This window comes from Pseudorasbora parva, chromosome 17, assembly GCF_024679245.1.
Source record: "Pseudorasbora parva isolate DD20220531a chromosome 17, ASM2467924v1, whole genome shotgun sequence".
Classification (NCBI taxonomy): domain Eukaryota; kingdom Metazoa; phylum Chordata; class Actinopteri; order Cypriniformes; family Gobionidae; genus Pseudorasbora; species Pseudorasbora parva.
In genome coordinates this window covers 24,543,739-24,563,965 of record NC_090188.1, presented here as the reverse complement: position 1 = coordinate 24,563,965, position 20,227 = coordinate 24,543,739, and the positions used below count along the sequence as shown (strand labels likewise).

Below are 20,227 nucleotides of genomic sequence, written 5' to 3'. Positions count from 1 at the left end.
CTCCCCACGGAAAGGGTAACCCAGCGTGCAAAGGATACTACTCGGTCTTCCACATTTATTTGTTTATTTTTTCATAAATGGTGACCAGGTAATAAACCTGAAATAATAAGAAATACAATATTTCAATTTCATGTGCATACTACAGACAATGACAACAAACAACAATAAATAACATTAATCAAAATACAAATATATAATATTACTAATATATTATAATGATAATCATCATCTCATAATTTATGTACATGCTTCATACTTTAAACATTTTTCACCATATTCAAGTCCTACCAAACGCCTGTGCAAGATGCATGCAGTCTTTTCTGCAAGCAGGAAACCACAGCTTGAAACCACAGCTCCAAGAATGCCCCGCAGCAAACCAGGAAATACAGCGTTACGTTAGATACCGGTCCGCGATTCATACTTAATCAAACATTTAATAAAGCTAAAGAAAGTACACAAATGGACACATATTGTACAGCAATGGTATAATTATAAATGTTAGCTTCATATATGTTAACCGAACTGCTCAGATCTACTGGAGCATAGCGTTATATTTATAGTTCTAAACTGCTTAGATCTACCAGGAGCACAACATAAACGTGCAGCGGACCTAACCACTGTACAACAACATAACATGGCAACAGCAGACAACATGAAGCTTACATTATAAGCAAACAAGAAACATTTGAAATTAAGAGAGCTTACCAAGTGGCTGCACACCAGGTTGAAAGTCATTTACTAATTAAATGAATCTCACGCTTGCTTTTCACGTAGTAACCACCGGTCACATGCACTCACAGCACACTCCTCTCTTAAAGAGACACTACACTATTAGACTGCTAAACCACAGACGTTTCTCCATAGGTGTCACTTGCAGTATTTGTAGCTCTGGTTTAAAGTGAATGACAACACTTCACAAATGACAAAATTGCACAAAAAACACTACACCTCCCACTTAAGTTCCTGATCATATGATCCAGTGAACTTAAGAAAACCCCTATTAGTGACATTTCCAGTATTTTTTTTTCTTTTCACATTTAGTTTTGCACAATGTCTATGTGTAAGTGTCTGATGAAGGTGCAACTTAGTCCAATGTCCAAGTCAATCACATCCCTTTGGCAGGTGTACTGCTGGGGTATGCGAGGAATGGGATGTGTGTGCTCTTACTTCATGTATGTGCAATTTGATTGGCATGGTGGCAGCGCTAGGCTTGCACCGACCAGCCAACAGGGATACTAATGGTAACAGGGGTTAGGCCAAGGGGATAAGTGTCAAGGTGGGTGGGGTAGATGAGTTTCCTCCTCCACCAGGAGAAGGACCACCAATCTTCTCACATCTCTTCTGATAACTGTTTTGGGCAGTGAAGAACTCCTTTTCTTCCGGCCACCCGCAAGGGAAACAGGAAGGCCGGCACATGTTGCGATGTCAGCATCCCTAACAATCCCTTTGCTGTCGGGATAAACTGTCAGAATCCGGCCCAGACGAAACTGACCTCTCAAAGCATTTGGGTCAGCAATCCAGACGAGGTCGTCGACTTTGACGTTCCTCTCAGTCCGGTGCCACTTGTGTCGAATGAACAGATTAGGGCCAGCTAGTTCCCTCCACTTTGCCCAAAACCGATCCACTCCGATTTGAATAGCCCTTAGACGACGCCAGGGATGAGTCTCTAGATCAAGCCCACTGGTGTCTCCTCCAAGCGATGTTCGACCCAGTATGAGGGAGTTAGGTGTTAAGTACTCGACTGAGTCCTCCTGTTCTTGAGCCCTAGCATCGATTGGACGTTCGTTTGTCAGGTTGGCTGCCTGATAGAACAGAGTTTGGAGCTCTCCCCAAGTGAGAGACCCTGTATCTCTTCCGAAGCTCATGAGTGCCCGCTTCAAAAGCTTCACAGCAGCCTCCGCAGCTCCATTCCTGTGGGGTGCCTCTGCAGGATGAAAATCCCACATCCATTCAGTCCCGTTCTTAGCGGCAACATCTTCTATGGCCACAGCCTGCAGGCAAGCCAGATGTTTATGCAGCTCATGCAGAGCTGGCTTGGCACCAACAAAGTTGGTGCCTCTGTCAGACCATAGTTTCCTTGGATGCCCCCTCAGAGCAACAAAGCGGGAGTATGCTTGAAGGAAGCTTTCTGCAGACTGGTCATTGGTGAGGTCTGCATGGACGGCTCTTGAGGCCATACAACAGAAAACAATACCCCAGACCTTCTTGCTTGTCCTTCTTTTAACAGCATCTTTCACCTCGAAGGGGCCAAAAAGGTCGAGGGTTGTATACTCGAATGGATTTGCTCTTTTGGTGCGCTCTTGAGGGAGATCACTCATTACTTGCTGGCACATCTTGGCTCTATGCTTTCTGCAGGTGACACAGTTGTTCAACACTTTTTTAACTGTTCTACGTCCCTGCATAATCCACGCTTTCCTTCTTGTCTGCAGGAGGGTGGAAGCGACACCTTCATGGTTGTCTTCATGTGCTTCCCTAGCTAGAAGGGTTGCGAGCCATGACTGGCATGGGATTAGTGGTACAGCCACTTTATCCTCATCCCAGCAGTGGATTCTCCCCCCGCAGAGCAAGAGTCTTGTCTTTTCCTCTTTCTGAACAACCAGACGATCTAAGGTTGTGTCACGGAACTCGGCACCATCTTGAGATTCGAGAGCTAGATCTTTAAAAGCTGTTGCTCTTTGTCAGACAGATATGGTCTTGCCTCCCACTTTGACTGAACTGGGGCCTGGCTTTTGCCCAGCCAGGTTTCTACGGCTTGTTTCACCCATGCAACGATCCCGCATAACCGTGCCAGTGAACTAAACCTTCGGGGGTTTACAAGGTGCACAAGCGCAACACTGGTTAGGGCTGTGCATTTCCTGCGCTGGGCTCCTGCTGCGACCAGTGCCGAGAACGCCTTCCTCCGAAGTCCCCCGATTTCTTCAACAACAGATGGGTTGATTTCTCTAGAAGTTTTCACAGGCCAATCTGATTCAGGCAACTTAAAAAATTCTGGGCCTTCTTGCCAGACTGATGCTTCAGCAAGCTCCTCAGGGGATGCCCCTCTAGTGATGAGGTCGGCGATGTTCTGTTTTCCTTCGACCCACCTCCAGCTGTCTACTGATCCGGCCTTCTGGATCTCTCCGATCCGGTTGGCAAAAAATGTCTGATAGCCATAGCTATCCTTCTGGATGGCTCCAAGGATGGTCTGACTATCGACAAAATGGATCCACCGATCCACCTTGATGTAGCAATGCTTATCGAATTATGTCTTCAAGCGGGATGCAAAGACCGCCCCACACAGCTCTGCTTTAATGACATCACCTTTCTGGTCTAAAGGGGTGAGTTTGGCCTTTGATTCAACCAGCTTCACTACGACTCCATCTTCTGTCTCCCACCGTAGGTAATGAACGGCTCCGTAGGAAGCTTCACTACCATCGGAAAATGTGATGCCCATTGGCCGGCCTATGGCTCCATAGGGTGTGAGACTCCTGTCGAATGTGAGTTGGCCAAGCCTCACATATTGCTCAAAGAGTTTTATTGCAGCCTCTCGAAGACGTGGCGAAAGAGGATCATCCCAGGTGTCCCTAGATGGATAGTTTCTTCCTGCTTCCTGAAATGACTCTCTTATGAGCATCACTCCTCATTGCTTGGCAGGTGAGGCCAGGCCGATGGGGTCATAGAACCCTGCAATCTGACTCAGCAGCATGCGTCGGGTGAGAGGGTAGGGGGTGCTGCCTCTGATTTCATCCTCTTGTAGATCCAGACCAGTCCTCATCTTTCCTCACCTCCTTGAGAAGTTCACCGACGTCAGCACTCGGAGTTTGTCAGATTTGGGTTCATATCCCAATCCTAATGCCTTATTATCCTCATCCCGCATCTGGTTGGGGAGTATCAGGGTCTTAGGCTCTTTTGCAGTGATGTTGCTGGGGTCAGTTAGTTTTTCACTCCTCCCACTTTGGCCTGTCAAGACCCAGGGCTTGATGGAGAAGCCTCCTGCCTTTAAAATCTTTTCCACTCCTTCAGTCAACCTAATCAGAGTTTGGAGGTCATCATGTGACGTCAAGATGTCGTCCACATAGCAGTCTTTTGTCAGGATCCGTTGCTCTTCAACCATCGATGTGAACTGGGGCAGGTTTGCTGTCTCTCTCATGGCAACCTGAGCGATGCATCCAGCGGGCTTGTCGCCAATGTTGACTCTAACAACTGCAAACACACCGATTTCATCTTCAGGGTTATCCCTCCAGAGGAATCGATGGAGGTGGACTTCCTCATCCTTCAGCCACACAGAATTATACATTTTCTTAACATCGCCAAGAGCAGCATACAATCTGCTCCTGAATCTCAGCAGGACACCCCGGATTGGGTTGAGGACATCAGGGCCTTTATGCAAGAGGTTGTTTAGACTCAACCCTTTAAACTCTTGGCTACTGTTCCAGACTATCCTCACTGGCGTTGAGCTAGAATGAGGATTCGGAGCAACCAGATCGCTGATGTACCAGATTGGGCCATTCCATCTCTTAATCTCTTCCTTTGTGAGTTCAATGGCTGCTCCTCTTGATACCATCTCGTGGATCTGCTCTCCATATGCCGCTTTCCACACAGGTTCTCTTGCCAGCTGAGCCTCTGTGTTCTTGAAGGTTGCTTCCACTGCTCTGTGATTATCTGGCAGAATCGCTGGGCTTATTTTCCATTGCTGAGGAAATTCCGGGTCTCACCAGCTATCCTGAAAACTTTCTATTCAGGGGCGATAGAAAGTTTACTGACTCAGTGCATCACAGCGTGGTATGGTAACAGCACCAGTCACGACCTCAAAGCCCTGCAAAGAGTGGTGCGCTTGTCCGAGCGCATCTCAGGGTCAGCTCTCCCGTCTCTGCAGGACATCTACATCAAACGATGCAGAGGTAGAGCTACAAAAATCATCAAGGACATTAATCACCCGGCCAACCCCCACTTCACCCGGCTGCCTTCTGGTAAGCGCTTCCGTAGCCTGATGGCCAAAACTGAGAGACTCAGGAGGAGTTTCTTCCCACAGGCCATCAGACTCCTGAACGCTGTCACTTAACTACATGTGACTTCACCTCACTCAGTATTAACAAACTCACATACTGATATTGCACTGCACTTTATTCTCGTGTTCCATGTAACTACTCATTATAATGCTCACTGCATGAAAAGTGGGATTTTCGTCCCCGTAAACGGCCGGAAATCTCCCTGATTTTCGACAATTAACGTCAGTTTACAGCCTGTGAACGTCGCGTTCGTCTGTGCCACATATTGACGGAAACGAACCATGACGTATGTGGAGCTTGCGGAGGCATGCTGGCGCCGGCGCTAATGGCTCTAATTAGCATATGAATAGCAGCTCTGGGCGGCGCCTTGCCGGAATGGCTTGAATTTCCTCACTCAGTATTGGTTGAAACTACTACATTGAAACAAGAAATATCACTCGTGATTGGTTGGCAGATCTGTTACTATTGGTCAACCTGGGTAATAAATTAATAAATTTAAACCCCCAAATTATAATAATTTTACACACACATATATATAAAATTATGATTTGCATATTATTTTTTAATTGTATACATTCATATTCATGTGATATGCTATTATGTTTTATATTCATGTCATTGTTATCCTATGGACTACGCTATTATAACCATCAAGGACATTCATTTATTGAGGAAAGGAAAATATGCCAGGGACGTGCAGTTTATTCAAAGAAAGAGCTTTATTAGAACAAACACAAACACACAACCAAATGCAAAACGTTTGAGATCTGCCCACACAACAATAGGAAGCTCACGAGAAGCCCAAAATCCTACAGCACCATGAAGTCTCTGTTTTCCGCTTCAGAGCTGTAGGTAACTAGCGCCATTCTGTCTGTTTTAAGTCCATTTTTCAGACGTCTGTCGTGCGTTGCCCTGTTCTTTGGAATCGCCTCTAATCTCGACTGCAGCGTGGCACAGAGCTCGGCCAGCTCCTGGCTGCATGGTCAAACAGTCCATCCAGACACCGCGCGAACGATGCCGTCTTCCTCATCAGACATCAGGTCTATGGTAGCGCACTTCCAAAGGCCCACCTCATCCTCAGCTAACACACTCTTTCTTGCTTGTAGCAGCTGTAAAAACAAACAATAAAGACAATCAGTATTGCGCGATGTACTGCGTAAAATGCACCTGAAAAATAGTCACACTGACCAAAAACGGATCTAATCTAATAAATCTTACCCTCTTTCTTCTCAATCGACTCCGAGCTGAACTCTTCACAGCTTCTGCGTGCGATGCAAGAACTGGATGTTTGTACCTCCTGCGTACTGTCTCTTTGTCTTACATGCAGCTGGAAAACAATTAAATGAGTGTTATGACGAAGTTGTGAAGACGGCGTACTGCTTCCTGTAAAATGACCAGAAAAAGAAAACACTTTTATAAAGCAACTTACATTTGTTCTTTTACAAGGCTAATTTCAGCTTGTGCTACTTAAAAAGCTTTGCTTTAGGTTACTTTAGCTTAGATAACAGTCTTACCGCAATCTTAGGACTGGTCTTCTCTTAGGCACTCGTCTTCTCTTCTTAAAGTTAGTATCTTCCACACAGTTTTTCGACTCCAAAGCAAGCAACCTATCGTCTATGGACAGCAACCTGGAGATTACTAAAGTTAACTGCTCGTTAAAATCGGCAGCAAGCTGACGAGATAGCCCAATGATTGCATTCAGCTGTTTCTTCCAGCCGGTGTTACGGATCAACTGGGGATCATGTTATCTGGGGACGGGCGCGTGCACGCAGCTAGTTTTACCTGGATTTACAGCAGATGTTAGACGAGGACAGATTCGTCACAGCGGATTTTCCACTGAACAGATTTAAAACGCTTTCCACATTATTGGTGAATGTTTGCATAATATCAGCCTCTGTGTTTTCCTCTGTCGCTGCTTTGCTGTATGTTTCAAACGCAGTTTAAGGGGATTTTTAATGTGGTTTCATTTCACAACACAGACCACGCCCACATTTTGTTACATTCTTTTCGATGAAAGTCGTATCCAATGACAATTACATTCAATAAATTACATTGTGTCGTATTAGTATCGGAATTTTTATTTTATTTTTAATAACTATTGTTTTTGTAATTTGCTTAGGGTATTTTTTAAATTATATATATATATATATATATCCTAACTAAAATAACTCATAGCCTGTCATATTACCTTTCTCATATTAGCCTATTATATTCTATTATAATCTATTATATTGCCCACCCCTTGCCCACCTGTACATCCCAGCTGATATACAAGATTTGGGGGGTCATTCTGCATTTGAAAGTTTGAAAGGGTTTTAAATCTTCTAAATAAAGTAAAATGATTCAAAATCAAGTAATTTATATATGCCAAAGTCAACTTTAAACATATACAATGTAATTTCCAAACAGCAAAATTGTGGCCAGTGAAAATGCTGAGTGGCTAGTAACTTTGGAAAACCACTAGCCACAGTGGCCGGTGAGCAAATCATATATATATATATATATATATATATATATATATATATATATATACACACACACACACACACACACACACACACACACACACACACACACACACACACACACATATATATATATATATATATATATGTAGTGCCGTTAAAATTAATTTGCGTTAACACGTTAATTTTGACAGGCAATGATATATGATATATAAAGTTTGCTGATGTATGACGCCGCTTATTAGCAGGAGACCGCAATGATTGGTAAAAGTTGCGGTGATTGGTCAAAATTGCGAGTCGCACTGAATTCACGGGGACTGATTGCAAATGACACACAATAAATAATCTAGAATACTTTCATCAAATATATAAATTCAAGCTTAAGTCTAAGATTTTACAATTAGGCTATACTGAGCCTGATCTATCTAAGAGATTTTCTTAGAAGGAAGTTAATACCTTTTAGAAAAATGTCACATGGGTTAAAACTCCTGCTACCCTGATTTGCATTTGTATAGCTCACAGCATGTTCATTTACATGTTAAAGCCTCCCCTGGAGTTAAGGGAAGGGGGGTCTTGGGGGGGACAACTGCCAAGCAAGGCCCACGTCAATTTCTGACAATTCACGGCAGTTTTCGGTGTCGCCTGCAAACTGCCGTGTACAGTCGTAAACCTGATCTTCCACGACAATCTACAGTGCCGCTTACTGACGAAAATCCCACTTTTCATGCAGTGGCTGTTTGCACATTACACTCCTGCACTTCTGTTATCCACGTATTTATTATTATAGTCTCCAGTTTACTTTATCTCACTTATTTTATTCCACATCTCTTATTTCTTTTACTTGATTTATTCATAATTCTACATATGTATATATATAGCACCTTATTCTATTCCTATTTTATCCTATCCCTATTTTATAATTTATTGTGCTTTTTTTAGTTAATTGTTATTTGCTGTCCATGGAGCGGACCTGTTTACATTTCACTGCTGGTTGTATTCTGTATAACTGTGTATGTGACAAATAAAACTCTTGAACTTGGTAGGCCGCATCCCAGTGTGGGGAGTCACTGTGCTTGTCCGCTAGCACATAAGAAAGGCAGTCCTTGATCTTTTCTAAGTCCCTCTCTTCACCAAGGGTCATCTCTTTGCCTCCTGGAGGGCACTTGCTGCACTTGCAGCTCCCACATTTCGGGTCACACGCTGCTCCAATACTATCCCACTTAAACCATTCAAACACCTCCTTATTTGTAGCAGTGGTGCTGCTGAGGGTCACTCCTTGCATCCTTATTTGGTCCTCACTCAGGTCTTTGGTATCCATAAGGACCTCCTTGTACACCCTTGAGCATGTTCTCATAGACCTCGCAAAATGAGTTTTAGACTGGTGTAGCATTAGGTCGACCACCTCAAAGAGATCAGGGTGAGTACCACCAACGGTTTTGCCCAATGGGCCATCCCATAGGACTAGATCTCCCTCCGACTTGAACGGCTGTGGAACTAGACGACCTTCCCTGTGGCTGATCAAAAGATCAATTTTCTCAGGGCGAACCAGCTCTTCTGCAGCAACATCAGGAAAGATCTTTAGCAGTTGTCGTGGAGTGACAGGCTGATTTATCTCAGCGATACTCTCTAGGCCGTAGCAGAGCAGTTTGTGTTCCACTACCGTCCCCTTGGTGGTCTTCACTCTTAACCGCAGGGAGTACCTCTTGGTTGTGACTGTTGTTGTCATCCCTCCGATCCCATGGACAATTAACTTAATGCTCTCACCAATCAATCCAAGGCGCTGGGCAGCGCTGTTTGTTATATAGTTGGTGTCAGAGGCAAGATCAATAAGAGTGCCTATCAGCTGGCCTGAGTTAGTTGTCACTTCCAGTAACATCATTATAACTGGGTACTCTTTCAGTCCACCTCCAACTGTGCAGAACGTGGCTGAGGCTTTGTTGGAGAATGCCTTCCTGAATTCTGCTCTTAGTTCCGGAGTGACTTTCGCCAGGAGCTCTTCTTGCTTGCCAGTCAGCCCGAGGCCTTTCCTCTCCACTCTTTTGGTACCTTGCACCTCGCTTCCAGCATCTTTCTCTTGAGCGATGGACTTGGGGCAGAGCAAATAGTGGTGAGGCTCTTCTTTGCGGCTGTCCATTTTACTGCAGAGGAACTTCGGGTTGCAACGGCCATTCTTTAAGTGGAAACACAGGCAACGATTGCATATCCCATGGGTCTTTAAATGGACCTTTCTCCTCTGGAGATCCATCTCCCTGAAGGCTTTGCAGGCAAACAGCCTGCCAGCGTGTGTCTCATCAGCACAGGCAGTGCACAGGCCCAAGCGAAGGGTCGACTGAGACTCCCTTTGACCTGAGGTCGCTTTGGAGAATGCTTTCTTGACTCCTCTTTCAGGCTTGTCTGCCAGGCCTTTCACTGTGGAGCTTCCCTCTCTCGTGCTTGTCTCCAGCTGATCCAGCTCCTCCAGGATTACCTCCTGCTTTTTCAGGAAGCGCAGTAAGCAGTCAAAGTGGTTATTTGGAGCGAAACCATTCACAGGCTCAGTCTTGTGTGCAATCCATTTTTCCTTCAGAGAGCTTGGTAGCTTGCTTTCAAGGGACTGTGCTACCCAACGGTTCTTTATAACCTCCTCTTCTCCCAGGATCACAAGGTTACTAAGGGCTCGCTCCACTGCTTAGATCAGCTCAATTGCTTTCCTAGGGTTGTCTCCCTTTACGGGGGATAGGCCCTGAACCTCCTCCGATATCCTCAGGACGATTTTTGCCTTGTTCCCGAAGCGGTTGTCGAGACGTCTGAACATTTCATCTGCCGAAGCACAGCTGGATAGAACCAAGTCTTTATTTACCCTATCACCGAGACTTGCCAGTAGATGGAACCTTGTAACACCAGCTGTCCTCTGCGGGTTTCCCAGCTGTTCCAGCTCTCCCCACTCAGCCTTCCATCGATAGTAGTCGGTCATGTCTCCCGAGAACGTGGGCAGGCATGTTCTTTCAAGACTGATCTGTGGTCTGAAGCCATACGCCCCAGGATGCAAGCCAGAAATGTTTTGTGGGGGTGCATATAAAAACACAGATGCTCCAGTACAGTGTTTTACTGAGGATTTGGGGCTGCGTATCAGCTCTAGTGGGTCCCTCGCTGGAATCACTATCTTCATCAGCACTCGCTTCCTCAACCTCTTCTACTCCACCAACCTCTTTGGTCCGCTTCAACTTTTGCCAGTTCCGCACCCAGTCATGCAGTCTGTTGACCAGCTTGTATAATTGCTGCTTGTATACTGCTGTTTTGGCTTCAGTGACAAGACCTTCCCATTCAAGCACTTTCTGCTCAAACATTTTGATTCTCTCCAAAAGGCCCTCTTTCAGGACTTGAAAGTCTTCCTCCAGCATCTCCTTCACATCAGCGTTCTCCACTTCAGCACATTTCTCCTCTGCCCCATCGGCGTACGATTTAAGGTCAACATAGGCAAATTTGGACCATAACGTCTCTTTAGCGAGCCGGAGCGTTTCTGTATAGGTGGCAAGGCACTTCGCCATTTTTTCCTCCACATTAGCTGCTTCTATTCCAGCTTTTTCTTCCTCGCTATCCACTTCTCCTAAAGCATCAATATATTCAAGACCAGTGTCGTGCACCCTTCCAAAGTCCACACCAAGTATTCTGATCTCATCAATAAGCACCCTTTTTTCAAGGAGGTCAACAGTGAGGGACAGCTTTTTGGCTCTCTTGCTGAAGGAGCTCTGTGCTGTTGAGCGCTTTCCTTTTAGGACCACTAACTCTGCCAAATCCATAATCCTTTTCTTGCACTGACCAAGGCGCTATTCCACAGAGGGGTCTATTCGGCCTATTCCTCTTCTCTTGGTGCTCCTTCACTGGTCAATGCTTAAATAGTGGTGGCAGACTTAGCTTGACGTGCTCGTTGGTTTATTACTGTTCCGTGTTCTCCCCACGGAAAGGGTAAGCCAGCGTGCAAAGGATACTACTCGGTCTTCCACATTTATTTGTTTATTTTTTCATAAATGGTGACCAGGTAATAAACCTGAAATAAAAAGAAATACAATATTTCAATTTCATGTGCATACTACAGACAATGACAACAAACAACAATAAATAACATCAATCAAAATACAAATATATAATATTACTAATATATTATAATGATAATCATCATCTCATAATTTATGTACATGCTTCATACTTTAAACATTTTTCACCATATTCAAGTCCTACCAAACGCCTGTGCAAGATGCATGCAGTCTTTTCTGCAAGCAGGAAACCACAGCTGGAAACCACAGCTCCAAGAATGCCCCGCAGCAAACCAGGAAGTACAGCGTTACGTTAGATACCGGTCCACGATTCATACTTAATCAAACATTTAATAAAGCTAAAGAAAGTACACAAATGGACACATATTGTACAGCAATGGTATAATTATAAATGTTAGCTTCATATATGTTAACCGAACTGCTCAGATCTACTGGAGCATAGCGTTATATTTATAGTTCTAAACTGCTTAGATCTACCAGGAGCACAACATAAACGTGCAGCGGACCTAACCACTGTACAACAACATAACATGGCAACAGCAGACAACATGAAGCTTACATTATAAGAAAACAAGAAACATTTGAAATTAAGAGAGCTTACCAAGTGGCTGCACACCAGGTTGAAAGTCATTCACTAATTAAATGAATCTCACGCTTGCTTTTCACGTAGTAACCACCGGTCACATGCACTCACAGCACACTCCTCTCTTAAAGAGACACTACACTATTAGACTGCTAAACCACAGACGTTTCTCCATAGGTGTCACTTGCAGTATTTGTAGCTCTGGTTTAAAGTGAATGACAACACTTCACAAATGACAAAATTGCACAAAAAACACTACAATAACCAAATGGTTAAACTTTAAGTGGCAATTTTTGTGCAAAGCAGAATGTGAAGTAAAATTGCTAGCAGTTTTATTTTTCCCAAAATAGAGTTTAGTTGGAAGATTGTCAATCACCCTGAATTGCTCGACATTAGCAAGAAATTATATATAGGCATCGGATGTATCACCACTTGTCCCAAGTGTCTGCAAGGGACATATCAGGGGTTCAGAGGTGTCTTTCTGGAACATAATAGGCTGTTCAGCTCCATGTTGAAGTTTCAGAAACTAATTTAATGTGCATAAAAGAATGAATTAATCAAGACATTCTGACCTCCAACTATAGGAAACTAAAATAACGGAGAGTACATCTGTCACACCCAATTAAGATTTAATGTGATGTGATGCAGCCTAGAGCAACCAAGATAAAACTACTGGCCAAACTATAAACTAAAAAGATAACCTAGCTGAAAATGAAAGCGAAAACCAAGATCTCGTAATAATTAAAACTGTCAGTAACTTCTTTTGTATTCAAGATTTACAAAAATTATACAGTGAGAATGGTAAATGGATTCATGTTGTGCAAACCATTTTGTCTTACCCTGAATCCTTATAGGACACTTAAAATAAGTGCTTAAATTGCGACTATTTCAGACCGGTCTGGTAGGAACCAATGCGGAGGTGCACAGTCCCTGCATTACTCGCCATAGAGATAAACATTATGTTATATATAAACAACATTCAGAAGCATTCAGTATATGAAATGACATTGTAATTCATTGCCCCCAACTCTGCTCATTTCAGATGAGATTGAAAACACCCGATTGCTAGGTGTCTGGAGGGAACATCTGAGTTGGGTTTCCACAGTTGACAGGTTGTAGAGATCTTTGATGGAATCATGTTCCTCATGCTCTGATATCAAAGATATGTGAAGTGCAACTTGTATGAAGTTCAATTGCATTTGCAATATTTTACATCTATATTACTTTGTATATATTTTATAGTTTTCACAATTTTATACAATTTCTTTGATTGGTTTGTGAAATACACACAATTTTGCCATGCTATAACTTTATTATGTTATTTATTATATTTAAACCATAAACACATGCTGCCCAATCTAGTGGAGATATGAAGATCGCTTGAGAAAAATTTGTAAATAAACAAAATTTTTCAAATCTTGTTTTTCATGCCCTAAGAGCCATAAAAACACATAGGGGAAACAAATCCTGACTGAAGTTATCATAATGCATGTATGAAAGTGTGAAATATCTAAACAAAAAAAAAGTTTATATATATAAGAAGGTTTTGACTCTGAACAATATACTACTGACAGCCCATTTGTTTTATTATAACATTATGCATTTGTATCCGCTTTTGAATAGTTATAGAAAGAAACCCATGGACATTGAGAGGTGTTAGATATAAACAATCAAAAGGTCAATAAATGGTTAATCTGATTATTTTTCTATTACAATCATATGTATTCTTAGATTACAAATCAATATAAAATAATATATAAATTGTAAAGAAATACATGCACAAATACATCCAGATGTTAATCAGAAACATCTAGAATATCTTGCAAAGGAAAGGAAGCTGGCGATTTTAGATTAATTGGAGTGTCAGCGATAAAAGAGAAGCACGGCTGCTTCAGTTATCTCTTTGGAAGCACTCCATCCGGCATTAGTACCATAGCCATCCCAGTCGAAACCCACAAAGTCTCCACACTGTCTAGGTGCCTCCTGAGGAAAGTGTCCACCTCCACCAATACAGAACTGCAACAAATATGAGTAACATCAAAAGATACATACAGTGGGGCAAAAAAGTATTTAGTCAGTCACCAATTGTGTATGTTCTCCCACTTCTCGCACTTCTTCAAATGACATTGGTGCACTTAATTTATATCCATTGTAATGTATTGCTATCAACACATTTACTATTTATACACACTGTAATAAATTATTGTCTGTGATAATTAAAAGCATGCCACAAATGCTTCCCACAGACACTCATTTAATTAATCCAGATTATTATTTTAACTCACATGTTCAGTGTTGCAGTCTGTTGGTTTGACACCAGAACAAAGAGCCATGGCTGCCTTTTCAACATTGAAGACTCTGAATGAGATGAATCCAGGCATAAAATTTGCTGTGGAAAATGCACAGAACATATCATATATGAAAATCTATCATGCACACATGACATGGCTTCGTCCAAGTGAGTTGATCTCAATGATGATGATGATGCCTTGTCAATTGTACACCATCACAGATTTTCTGACTGTTCATTGATGTAGCCACGTTCATTAAAATATTTGACAAATATTGGCTGGTTAAATTACAAAAAAAAGTCTTACTTCTTGCATGGGGACCGTACAGATTTTTGTTGTATTCCGCATTTCCGTTATCATACACTATTGGAATAGAAGGCCCATTATCAGTGAGGCATGCCCCTATTCCAAACCTCACAGGGAATTTCTGGGAAAATTGAAGGAAAAAATCTATGTTTTTGTAATTTCATTAAAAAAATGTATTATGAATGTTTTAAGACCAAAATTGTTGAAGTTTATCTGACCTTAAATAAATTGTAAAGGTTTCCTCCATGGAGAGTTAAGAAGTGATTCTCAGTGTGGTATCGCAGGAGGGAGGCAGGAGACCAGTGGTCCAACTCCATATTATTAGGAACATGCCACACAGACACATCTTTTGCCACAATGTCAAAGTATCCAGGATTCTGTGGCAGAAAGGAAACAGACTGTCATTTCATATTCTAGATAAACATCTTTCAATCATTACTCTAGTGCCATAGTGTCCTTTCTGTTTCTTCTACTAAGGCTGGAAAACCATAAACTAAAAAAACCTTATAATCATCACTTGTAGAGGCTTCTGCAGTTCCAAATGTGACTGTGTTTGCCCATGCTCCATCACCGGAAGGCCAGTTTGGGCTATTGCCCTGCTGACTAGACCAGCGATCACCTACAGTACATTTTCCATACATGTTGTTTTCATGAACACTGGCAACCAGCGTCCAGCCTCCACCAGCAGTGGTCATATCACAGAATGTCTGGTAAATGACCCCTCTTGATGAGTTCAGATAGTATAGGCCATCTGTTTGGACAGAAGCACTCCTGAGTCACTTAAATACAGTTGTTGCTTAAGATAAAATATTTTATTTAAATGACCGTACCATCATAAACCCGATACTTCTCACGGAGTTCTTTGCAGCTTCGAGCGGTATATTTAATTCTGTCCTGAGGTGTTGCATTTATACATGGTGCTTTTTTTTGATCCACTGCAATGTTAGACAAAGATTTAGTGGAATGTATTGTGATAACATTTTAGGATAAATTAATTTCAATCAAAAAGCGTATTACTTACAAACGATTACACTTGTAGTCTCACAGAGCCATAAATTCAGTGCAAGACTGAAAAGGATCCCTAGAGACATTTTTGTCAACATGGTCTGCAAATGAAAGGAGAAAAAATCTTTACAATTACAGTTAAACATTATATTTTAAGATTAAGTCTGTATTGTACACAAATTCTTACATTTGTTTCTTGTCTTGTGTTTCTCTCCTCTGAGTTGTCGAGCACTGTCGAGGCTTTTGGCTTCTGGATGGGTCAGAGAATAAAGCTCAGGCATCCTTTCCCATTACTTATACTCAGGAGCGGAATGTGAAGATGCTGCTTCCCCAAATAGTACACGTCATAATAGCCTACCTCATAAATCATCCAGTCTTTAGATGAAGACAGTTGCTATGAAAATAAACATTGTGACACACACATAACAACTCCAAATTTGCTTTGTAATATGTAAATCCTGAACTAATTAATTTGTTAATGGCTGTACTAACAAGACAAATGATGAAATAAACAGATAAAGCTATGTGTCTGTCACAATTATGTTCTGTCCTGTCGTCACCTGTGCTTGTTTGTCTTTGATTGGGTTATCTTCTCCACCTGTGTCTAACTAGTGCCCTCCATTACCTTGTGTATTTATACTCCCCATTCTGTTCTGTCCTTCGCTGGTTATTGTTTGTATGTATGTATGTTGAGTTTGAAGTAAAGTCAGTGTTGAACCCTCATCTCCTGTGTTGCACTCCTCCTCCTACGACAACGTACCCTGACAGTGTCGAAGATGACAGAGAACTGACATTGATGCCAAACAGCTCATCAAATAACTGGATTTCAGACAAATGTTGTTTCTCTACAAATGTTTGTTAAACGTGTCATTGCTGTAAATTAACGTTTGACAAAGACTGCGCATTTCATGTTATTCTAGTCCAAAAAACTTGAACAAACCCATTGCAAAGCAAACGGCATATTCAGAAAAAAACATTTCATAACACAAGACAAGTTTTGTGATAATTTTAAAACGTTAAATGTAGGGGAGAGCGAGGCACAACCTAATGCTTTTTGACTTTCTCAGTTTGTGTAAATCCACTTGGGGTTCAGGATATTTCTTTTTTCCCACATTAATTCCACATGTCTAGTACAATTATGTGGTTTTGTTTCATTAATACAGTGTATACTTTTTTCTTAATTTACCCCAAAAGAATGGAAGTGAAATGTGACGTGTCAAACACAGACGAGGACACAGAAGGATTAGTGCAAGTGCAAGGTTTATTATTCAGAGGTTTCAGACACAGGTGATACCTAAAGGGATGGTGACACTCAGACGAAGGATGATGATGGTGAAGACGATAAAGGTGCAGACGAAGAGGGCGATGATGATGAAGACGAAGATATGTAAAGGCTTCTAGGCAGGACAGGTAGTACATGACGGGATCGGTGCGAGACCAGACAATGGGAGTGAAGGTGAGCCGGGTTGATATAGTGATAGTGGTGACTGGTGATGATGCCCAGGTGTTCAGAATAATGGTGATGGGGAACGAGTGGGCGTGGCAGTGACTAATGATTGTGAGGGCGTGACAACATGTCCCATAGGTGGGATACATTGTAACATCTGAGGGGCACAATTAAACATCACCTTATGACAGCTTAAAATGTTATCTGTTATAATAATTAAAAAAAATTCCAAGACAAACTAAAATATTTTGTCAATGAAATACAATTAACTTTTTTTACATACAATGGCTTTAATCATTAACAAATATATCCTACTAATTTTTGAGTTTGACAACAAACGTATTCCTAAATACAGCCATACAGCATAGTTAAAAAGATAATAATAAGTAATAATTTCTGATCATTGACTCTCAGTCTTTATTCACCCTCTTCTCATGGTTTCTAAAAAGAATTCATATAAGTATAGAATATAATAGCATATTTTAATAGGGACTCACTGTAACAGTGTCACAATGCACCCCACCTACAACTATTTAAACCTCGGCTCATGTCTTTCGCTGAATTTCTAGTTATTCATTCTATACTCTAATCAGCGAGTCAACGAATAGCTTGGGTTTGTAGTGCATTTGCATCTTATATGGACCGCATGGCACTAGTATAAAGTATTTGATTTTGGACGCAGCACATTTCTGGTTGCACCACATATCTTAACCCTTTTATGAACAGCTGTCAGTATAGTGGACAGCTATTAAAAAAGCATTTTCTTGTTTTGACGGCATAGTCAAACATCAGCCTCTACAGTGGACTCTAATGCATCATCCTATACATTGACACCAAGGGGCAAGCTGTTGTAGGCTATATCCATAATAGGTTAGTTTAAGGTAGCCTAATTCAATAACAGAAGAATATGTAAAAGTATGGTTTGGGGTAAAAGGCACCCCTACTGTTGGGGCAAAAGGCACAATATTTAACATGATAATAAACAGCTGGCTGACATTTCTATTTGTTGACATGAAAGTAACCCATGAACATTGAGAGGTGTTAGATATGTAAGGGATAATGTACACCCAGCCAGTTGTTATCGCAGAATAAACCCTGACAGAGTGATCAGGATCCCGACGTAAAGCAGAGGGGTCTTGAGTCACTCTGAAGGGGTTTATTCTGCGATAACATCCGGCTGGGTGTACATTATCCCGCTTATTACACGGCTACTTGTCTCAAGTAAATTAGACACAAAATATTGTCTTGAGTTTACCCATTTTGGTAACACTTTACATTAAGGTTCTCTTTGTAAAGGGTTTAAAAGGTGTTTGTTAATAGTTGTGGCAAGGGGGGCGTGGTTTAGCGAGGTCTGCAGCGGGAGAGAGAGACGCTGGACGAGCGGTAAGTGAGTGGGTTGGACGCAAAATGATAACACCTGTATCTTGTTCCAGTAATGGGCTTGGAGAGAGGATAAAACTCCAGTGGAACCGGAAGCCAGGGAGAGAGAGAGACCGGACGGTTGATGCGACACCCTGACACTGAGTTTACCCGGAAGCCGGAAGCGCTGTGAACCGGAAGTGATTGTCTATAAGTTTGTCTGAAGCACACGCTGAGTGTGACACTGAGTTTGATACAGAGAATAAATAAAGAGCATCAACCATCCTGCCGACCCCCGTGTCCTCTTCCTTCCTCACATTACGAACTTATTACACTGGTGCCTAAACCCGGGAAGGAAGCAGGACAGCGCCGCCGCCATGCAGCCGTCTTCCGCCACACCATTTGCGGATATCATCACATCCCTCGCGGCCCTCCACCGCGACCAATATCAAGCCATGCTGGACCTTCGGACCGACCAGGAGCGCCGCTTTGCGGCAATTGTCCAAGGCCAGCAAGAGGACCGCGAGAGGTTCCGGAGCTGGCTTGATCGGGAGGCTCGCACTGAGGCTGCCGGGCAGGCCAGCGCACCGGTCCACGTGCCCCTAGACAAGATGGGGCCGCAGGATGACCCGGAGGCCTTCATAGAACTATTTCAAAAATCGGCGGAGGCCTGCGGGTGGCCCCGGGCACAGTGGCCGGTGCACCTCATCCCATTGCTATCCGGGGAGGCCCAGGCGGCCGCCCAACAATTGCCGGTAGCGAACCTCCTCGATTATGACCTCAAGCGGGCCATCATTCAGCGGGTCGGCCGGACACCTGAACAACACCGCCAACACTTCCGCTCCCTGGACTAGAGCGAGACCGGCCGGCCCTTCGCGATGGCCCAGCAGCTCCGGGACTCATGCCGCAAGTGGCTCTTGGCCGGCGGAAGCGACGTGGACCACATCGTCGAACTGGTGGTACTGGAGCAGTTTATCGCTCCGCTTCCGAGGAAAACAGCCGAGTGGGTCCAGTGCCACCGGCTCACGTCGCTGGAGACGGCCATCAACCTGACGGAGGATCACATGGTGGCGTGCCCGAGGGTCGGCGAACCCCTGTTAACTTCTACCTCTCTCTCTCCCCACTCTGTTTCTCTCTCTCGACCTGTCCCTCTCCCTAGGTCTCGCCCGCCGGGCCCTCCTCGCATTCCCCCCAGAGGCCGGGGTGGGATGGGCCCTGGACCGTTTGGGAGCTTGAGGGCCCCGCCCAAGGGGGCGGGGCTGATGGGGCGGGAGGGGACAATGGTTCCAGTTCCACCCCCTCTCCACGGCCATCCTCCAACCCACTCCCCGCCACCGGGGCGGCGGGTAAGCCTGGGGTGGCCTGCTGGCGTTGCGGGGAACCGGATCATTTTGTGGACCGGTGTCCTAGGATGGACATCGGGACAATGATCCGGGTTCCGTCCAGCGTCCAGCGGACCACCCCCGATCAAGCAGGAGAGTACCAAATTCCTGTGAGTATCAAGGGGGGTACATATCAGGCCTTGGTGGATTCAGGATCTAACAAAACCTCGATCCATCAAAGCCTGATGCAGCCTGGGGCATTGGATACAAGCCGCGTGGTTAAGGTGCGGTGTGTACACGGGGATGTGGTGGAATATCCGGTTGTCCCAATCACGATACATTTTCGGGGAGAAAAGCATAATGTAGAGGTGGCGGTTAGTCCTCACCTCCAGCATCCGCTAATTCTGGGGACGAATTGGCCCGCCTT

The 20,227-nt window shown here is 43.5% G+C and overlaps 1 protein-coding gene across 1 annotated transcript; it reads right to left on the bottom strand.

The window, feature by feature from the left end:
- Window positions 1–13,629: 13,629 nt before the first annotated feature.
- On the bottom strand, window positions 13,630–16,137 carry LOC137044824 (intelectin-like). Its single transcript, XM_067421138.1, has 8 exons — window positions 15,860–16,137; window positions 15,689–15,773; window positions 15,498–15,602; window positions 15,171–15,418; window positions 14,886–15,044; window positions 14,668–14,788; window positions 14,356–14,459; window positions 13,630–14,086 (listed from the first exon to the last, which is right to left on the bottom strand). Exons 2-8 carry the CDS (start codon window positions 15,768–15,770, stop codon window positions 13,934–13,936), a joined length of 972 nt encoding a protein of 323 aa, XP_067277239.1. The 5' UTR covers window positions 15,771–15,773; window positions 15,860–16,137; the 3' UTR covers window positions 13,630–13,933.
- Window positions 16,138–20,227: the final 4,090 nt, after the last annotated feature.